This window comes from Semicossyphus pulcher, unplaced genomic scaffold, assembly GCF_022749685.1.
Source record: "Semicossyphus pulcher isolate SPU_LCO1_2020_fin unplaced genomic scaffold, fSemPul1.0.p SCAF_4, whole genome shotgun sequence".
Taxonomy (NCBI): Eukaryota; Metazoa; Chordata; class Actinopteri; order Labriformes; family Labridae; genus Semicossyphus; species Semicossyphus pulcher.
This window is the reverse complement of record NW_027211715.1, coordinates 8,302,157-8,309,916: the sequence shown is the minus strand read 5'-3', so window position 1 is coordinate 8,309,916 and position 7,760 is coordinate 8,302,157. Positions and strand designations below refer to the sequence as shown.

Sequence of the window (7,760 nt, the reverse complement as noted above, 5' to 3'; positions counted from 1 at the left end):
GCACTGCTGCAGAGTGTTTCTCTCCCACAAAACGTTTTTGCATTACATTAAATCACATTTTTATTCTCTTGCGTCAGCAGTAATAACGATCAAACACATGGTTTGGCCTGACAAGCTGGCTGTAACATATGTTCCTGTGGCATTTACAATATTCAATGCTGTCTTTGACAGTTTTAAACGTCTTGCTTTGAACATTAAGTGCTGGTAGCTATGGTTAAGAATCGGATTTAGTGTATGTTTCAGGTAAAAGCGGGTACTTGAGGACTTACATTTAAGGTTTGTAACAGGACTCCAGTTCCTTGAGTGGAAGTCTGACAATCCATATAGCCATCTACAACCTTGACCTTTTTACCCTGATTTCCTGATCTGTTACATAAAGGGCAAACTATACTTCCTACATCTACACTGAGCGCTTGGCATTTACAACACCATTACGTCACAGAATCCACTTTTATTCTGAACGCCTGTGGCTTATACCCTCAGTCTTATTGCTTCTGGCGCTTTGCATCCAAGTCTATGGCTCTCTCCCAAAACAATCCCCACTCACTAGCATGGAGTGTCTCTGGAGGGCACTCCTCATTAAGGGGTTGGGTATTGAATTAAACTGTATGAAAAATCTGTTACACTCCAGCAGAACCACGAAACATCTGTCCACATGCATACTGATAGACACCTTGCTTATTAAGCTCTTGAGTAATGTTACCGACTGTCATGTGCTATAAATAGACGTTATGTTCCTCTTTTCATTGAGCGATGTGTCTGCAGATGGGTATGACAGAAATCAAATCACCCTACTGAAATATCATTACTTCTCTTTGTGTAAATACTGATTGTTTCTTTATTTCTGTGTTCCAGGAGACAGACTTTGGACTGGACCAAACTACTCCAAGTATAACCACTACAACCACTGCACTGCTGTACCTGCTTCTGCTGCTGCACATGCCAGTCTGCTCACCTCAAAATGATGGAAACCCTCATCACTAACTGGCTTTTCTACCATCGGAGAGTTGGGGTTTAAAGATGGTATATCTACGGTTTTCTTCATCATTGCAGTGGTTGCTGAGAGGACATTGTTGAGGAATATATTTCCATATTGTGAGGAATATTTCTCAGATTTGCCTCCACCAAGTTTGAGGGAACTGATGGCTGGTTCATTTGCACCGGATGGTTTGCACTGCCAGAATTTTAAAAAGGATCATTAGCATCCACGACCCCCGTCTGCTCCGGAGTTACCCACTGGCTTATGTCTTTGAGTGAATGCAATTTTAGTGTGGTTGTGTGTTTGTGTTTGCATCTGCATGGCGTAAGTGAGAGATAGAAAATAAGGGATTTTTACTCTGAAAGGACAGGCAAGGACACGAAGAAGTTGAAGACAAGGAGTAGCAGCTATGTGCCAGTGGAGGCACCATTTGAGGACTGGGTGTCGGCTACTTCAGACTGCAAAGATCGGGAGCAGGATGATGGGATACTTAGGGCTTGGTTCCTTAAGTGCCGGGCGGTGGGTGTCCTCTCTAATATGGCTGGGACTGCTGTCGCTGCAGGCATGTCCGGCTGCCGTGTCGGCTCAGAAACTTGACGAGAACGACCCAGTGGTCACCACCACATATGGCAGGCTGCGCGGCGTTAAGAAGGAGCTCAACAATGAGATCTTGGGTCCTGTCGTGCAGTTTCTGGGTGTCCCGTATGCTGCTCCACCGACGGGTGAGCGGCGATTTCAGCCACCTGAGCCACCGCTGTCATGGCCGGAGATCCGCAATGCCACACACTTTGCCCCTGTGTGCCCTCAGAGCATTGTGGAGGGCCGCCTGCCGGATGTGATGCTGCCAGTTTGGTTCACTAACAGCATTGACGTGGTGTCCACATACGTCCAAGACCAGAGCGAGGACTGCCTCTATCTTAACATCTACGTTCCCACTGAGGATGGTGAGTTAGCCTGCGGGCCCAGGGCAGGATGGTTTTAGGGGCAGCGGGGGGCAGGGGAGAGGGAACTGAACCCACATCCTTCTGGTAGAGAGAAGAGTGTGTCGTCGGGGTGTGTTTTATTTATGTGAGAGTGCATTTCTGTCTCTGTCCCTGTCTATGTGTAAATAGAGGGAAAGCATGACCTTGTGCATGTTTAATGTGCATGACACTGCTTATAGTACACGAGTGTGTGAGTGGTTTTGTGAGAGGGGAGAAAGGTGTGCATGTGTGAGTGTGTGTGGCATCCATTGAGGCTTATCTACCCTCCTTTATTTCCACTCCATAGCTGCCTCAGTCTTCTTCCATTTTCCATAATTTCTTAACTTTCCCCATCCGCCACCTTCCTGTTGATCCTCTAACTCTTTCTTCTCTTAACCCCCGCTATTCATTCTTTGCCTTATTTGCCTGCCTCTGCTGACTCCCTCACCTCTCCTCCCCTCACTCATGTCTATAGCTCATTTTAGCCTATTGTGTTCCACCACGATGGCTACAGTTCATTAAACAAGACAGTCGTTGTCAAGATCATCACCGATTGATTTGGCCGACTGGCTGAATGACTGGCTGGCAGACTGATAGACTGAACACTGCGCTGATTGAGCTGGTGTGATTCATTCTTTCCCTCCCTCCCTGTCTTTATGTCTCCCTTTTACTTCCTCTCTAAGTCTTTTTCAGTCAATCACCTGTAGTGTGTGTGTGTGTGTGCGTGTGTGAGTGTGTGTGTGTGTGTGTGTGTGTGTGCATAAACGTGTGTGTGTGTGTTGGTGTGTGTGCATGCCGGCTCCTGTGTGCGTTGTGCGTCCAGGGGCTCCATGTTATTCTTTAGTCTTTTATTCATTTACAGTCAAAAGAATATCCAAGGAATGTGCCAGGAAACCGGGCAAGAAAATATGTAGACAAGGAGGTATGTATGATCTGACCGAAACATATACAATGCCACAGAAAGAAGAAACAGCCTCAGAATAAGAAGATAAAAGAAGATCAGTGTTGTGCAGAAGGGAGCCATGGTGCAATCAAGGTCTACGAATTATTCAGGTCTCAACTCAGGGCATCTGCAGCTTTTTTTTAAATCATACATTTTGGAGAAAGGAACTTTTCAACTCTAGAAGTGAATTGAAGGCCAAACCAAAGTTGGAAAAACCAAACTGTCCTAATGCAGGTCAGAAAGTATGAATAAGCAATGGCGGAATGACCCTATCAGAGTTTTTCAGACTTGCAAAAGGACCAGTAGCCACCCTGCATAATGTAGCAGCAACATATTTGCATCCTCAACCCTGAATCGGCCATGTAATTGGTAGACCTTGTGATAGCGGGATAATGGTGAGGAAGTATTGCACTGCGCTCCCTGGTTCATTGATTTGCACTCTCATTGGTCAGCAAGATTGGGAGTTTTTGATTGGCTGCCAGATGAGGGTTCAAAAGGCATTCGGTAATGATAGTTGATGTGGGAGAAGATAACAGCATATTAGATCAGGCACACTGTTCCAAACACACATACACGCACTCACTGTGATGTAGTTGTATGCAGTGTTAAACAAGATGAGCTCAGGCTGGACCTTGACTGTGTAATCTCCATTAAAAGGAAGCAGAGTTGTGTTCAGGTTGGCTCGGGCCACTGTATCAAGCACTGTTTCATCAAGATAATGCCCTCCTCCTCCTCCTCCTCCTCCTCCTCCTCCTCCTCCTCCTCCTCTCTGTCTTTCTCTCCCTGTCTCCCTGGATGTGTACTAGTGTTTGTGTGTGTGTGTGTGTGTGTGTGTGTGTGTGAGGGAGAGAGAGACAGATGCTGACAGTGTCCTTGATAAGGTCTGGGTGTTAATGTCATTGTCTTGGCAGCGTCCCGCATTATCACTTAGCGTACATTCTTACTCTTCTTCTTACACCGATACAAGCTCTAACCTCACATCCCCTCATCTCCTTTCCTGTCTCCTCTCCTTACCAGTGCTGCACACCAGATACACAGAAGGGAGACACTTTCAACTGGGAGATTAAAAGATTACATATTAGTCACACGCCATTGAGACCCAGACAATATGGTGTGGGTTTATATTTTTTTGGTTTTATGGAAAAGGGAGATTAGGTCCAGAAATGAATGTTTCTGGTCCAAAAGAATGAAAAAAAGATGGCTGATCTGTTTGTGGCTTGGGTTTGTCCATTTACTACCTCCTGGCTGTGCAGTTAGCAATCATTAGTTTGGTCGCCATGAAATGTCAGGGAACCATTCTCAACTTTATATGCAGTAATATTCCAGTATGCAAATAATGCAAAGCTCTTTTCTTTCTAAGTAGCAGCACATAGTTAATTATAAAGTACAGGAATAAACTTGAGATAAATGCATGAAAGCCACTTTGAATCTTGTTAATCATCAGCATTTACAGTTTTGTTTTTTTTTAAAGATTTTTTGATTTTAACGTACTTTTGTCCAAACAAGCCCAGAAGCTCAATAAAATCATTACAGACAGGTAACAAATTAAATGACCTTTATTACAGAAACACAATGAGTGCAAATGCTTACAGGGCACTGAATGATTTGGAGTATGATAATTATGTGCACAATAGGCGATGGCCTCTCACGGTCCTGCGGGCCCATATTAATCAAACTGATAGAAGTGAAACTTTGGACATGAGTTAATGAGATTAGAGTAAAAGTAAAAATGCAGACTTAAATAAAAGAGAATTTCTAATTCATATACTACCCATGGTCGCTTTGGTTGGTTGTTACAGTCAGGGCTGCAGTGCAGAAACAGAGATGAGCACACATCTTCCCAGAAATATTTTGATGAGTGTGAATAATTCATCGCCTTACGGTAGATGCTGCCCCAATCCTGCCCTCCTATTCAGAAAAAGTGCTGGCTGCTGTCTGCGCCATGAATTGTGATTGCTTCCAGCCGCTATTTGTCCTCTCTGAGGCATGTCTGAGCGTCACGCCCCTAAAATAGCACTTTCGTGACCAGGAACTAGTGATGTGCGAGTCATGAGTCAATTGGACAAAAAGAACGACTCTTTTTACTGACTCGGGAGTCACGAGTCCTCATCTCCACGAACTCGTTCACTGACTCACCCCTCCTACCCACTACTAGCCACTGAAAACTGTGAATTTGATGAGACCACCGTATAAATCTAGCCCTGTGAGAAAAACAACCACTTTGGTGCTTTTTTCAACTCAGTACTCGCTCCTACAGTTCTGCGTCCAGAAGCTCGCTCCGTGTCTTGAGCTGAAGGTCTGACTGGAGTTACACGAATCACTCACTGAATCACTCACTCACTCATCCACTAACTGTTCTCCCAACACGGCAGGGCACAAAAAGCACTTTTGCCACACAGAATCAAGGGAAAACGAGCACCACAAACCCCGCGAAATGACACGCTTTACTATCAGAAATTGATCAGTTAGGTCCAAAAACAATCAGAGGGTGTTGAAGAGCTGCATGACTACATTTAATCCATTAATGTTAGTGGAGTGCTTCAGTTCTCCAGTCTGAAGTCTGAAGAAGTCTCCAGTGCACATGCTCTATGGGCGCTTGGGCCGGTGGGGTATTCAAGCTCTGGTAACTGACTCAAATGACTCAAAAACCCGACTCTCTGAAAATGGTAATTATTTCAGTCTAACTGCATGTGTCTATTAATGCTTTTGATTGTGAATTTAACTTAATTAGCAATAAAGCTCAATTGTAAAGAAATGGGCAAATTTTGCCCCCAAATAAACACATATTACCTTGTATTGAAATACGTGCAACCAACACCAGAGCGTAAAGACGTTATAGGGGTGAATTTCATTGGTATGTTGAGTGTTTCTTTTCGTCCCATTTCTGCAGATTAACCGTAGCAAAAGCTGCACAGTCATGTCACGAATCCGCCCCTAACTGTGTATTTTTGTGGATGTAATGTGTTCAGCGAGTGTGGACTCCCATTTCCGTGGACACTCTCCAAAGTTCAGCCATCACCAGTTAGACAGTAGCACAGTGTGTACTCTGTGCTGAAGGGTGTGAGTGGGCAGACCATGGTGAGTGGGTAATTTCATGGCTAGAATGAGCAGCCACAGTGACTCATTTGGTAGCCCGGTTGAGGTTGGACAAAATACGTAATCAGTACACAAGTGTGGCCAGAACTCAAATGAATCACGATCAATCAAATCAACCGTGTTCTGTCTTTTCACAGTCAGTGCACCAAAACGACAGCTGTTGTGTGGCTAGGAGAATAGTTAGGAGCTGATTGTATTTGTCAGAAATAAAAAATGTCCAAAGGGAAAATGGTATCCTCGAGCTACAGGTGCAAAATCGTCATGAGTGAACATGAGGAAGTTTCGATTTCATTTGCTTGCATAGAATTTAGGCTAGCAGTGTTCCGAAATTTTGAAGATCCAAAGTTAAAGTCTTGACAAGCTGCAGAGAACCAGTGGTAGCCATTATCTGTCCTTTTTGTGCTCAAGTAAGTTGTAATTTGGGGGCTTTTGGTATTGTCTCTCTGCACAGTAACCATGGATGAACCAAGAGAATGGAAGTTTAAAGGGGCCACAGGAAGAGAGCCAGATGAAGAGCAGCAAGGAAAGACAGATATGCAGTCACATTGGAGCAAAAAGGACAAACACAAAGTGAGACCAGGACATGAAGAGCCAAGCAGCGGAGCAGCGGTGACTGTGACTGAGGCAGGGTATAATTGCTCTCGGACTCGTCTCTTTGTCCGCATAAGGACTATTGTGCCGTCCTTTGCCATGCCGGTTCAAAGAAGTCTTCTGTGGTTAAAAGTAGTGTTTTGATGTGTGTGGGACATAGTACGGTCATTAAGTTATCACATGCTGGGATAGTGGTCTCTGTAATGAGATCAGACGTAGCAGCGCTGCGGTTGGTCATCTCTCTCCCTGCAGCCTGCGCTCACAATTCATTTTTAAATTGCAGTAAATGCAGTCGAACCTCACAAAGGACACACTGTTATTTCTGAGTTCTTTTGTTCGGTTAGCTGAGTGACGCTTGAAAGGAGGAAAAACACATTATGTTATGAGATCAGAAACATGAACATAGCGTGTTGCTGCAAATATGTCATGGCTCTTGTGGATCCCAATGTTTAAAGTAAAGACGACTTTGGAAACAAAATGGTTTAGTTTGTAATATGATTGGGGGAAAAAGCCTGAGGAAGCTCTTATCTGTTGAATGACATCGATTTTTTTTACTTTGGGTGCCATTCTTTAGCTAGTGGCAGCGCAAAAATACATTTGTGTCTTTATGCTTTAATATGCAAGAGGATGGAACAACAGTGTGAAACATACACTAATATGGACAAATGGTCAAATGGACAAATATGTATTTTGCAGTATTTAACTAGCACCTAAACTAAGGTTTTATATTGGCCTCGGTATAAGACACACGCCAATCTTAGGTGTAGACATACAATAGATCTGCTTTGATGACTTGATCATTTATTGACAGTATAATGAATCAACAACTATGCTGATGATCAAATAAAGTATCTTTTATACCGGTGTACTATGGTTGAGGCTTTTCCAATACAAGGATTTGAACTATTGATCAGAAATCCAAAGTAGCATTTGCCGTTAATGGTTCTTGGAAAATGTGATGGGCAGTTTTCATTTTTTTCCCCCGATGTGCTATAAAGCAAACATTAATAAAGAAAATCATCCGCATAAAAATCAATGATGAAATATTTAGTTGCAACACTGGCTTACAATCAAACAGGCACTATAAGCGTCTAGGGAAACTTCAACTACTCTCCATTTAACTGAGATGCAGCCAATTACATTTCCCATGAAAACATAATTGGGAAAACAAATAATACTTATATAAATG

At 43.5% G+C, this 7,760-nt stretch overlaps 1 protein-coding gene across 3 annotated transcripts in view; it reads left to right on the top strand.

The window, feature by feature from the left end:
• The first annotated feature begins 1,253 nt into the window (after positions 1 to 1,253).
• The window catches only part of nlgn1 (neuroligin 1), a 294,360-nt gene continuing 287,853 nt past the window's right edge, over positions 1,254 to 7,760 (top strand). For 2 of the 3 annotated variants that reach the window (XM_069679485.1, XM_069679484.1), the window contains exons 1-2: positions 1,254 to 1,923; positions 2,804 to 2,863. In XM_069679485.1, the coding sequence (XP_069535586.1) occupies positions 1,389 to 1,923; positions 2,804 to 2,863 (595 nt within the window). In that variant the 5' untranslated portion in view covers positions 1,254 to 1,388. The remainder of the gene's footprint in view (positions 1,924 to 2,803; positions 2,864 to 7,760) is intronic. The other variant, XM_069679486.1, reaches the window with a different exon arrangement.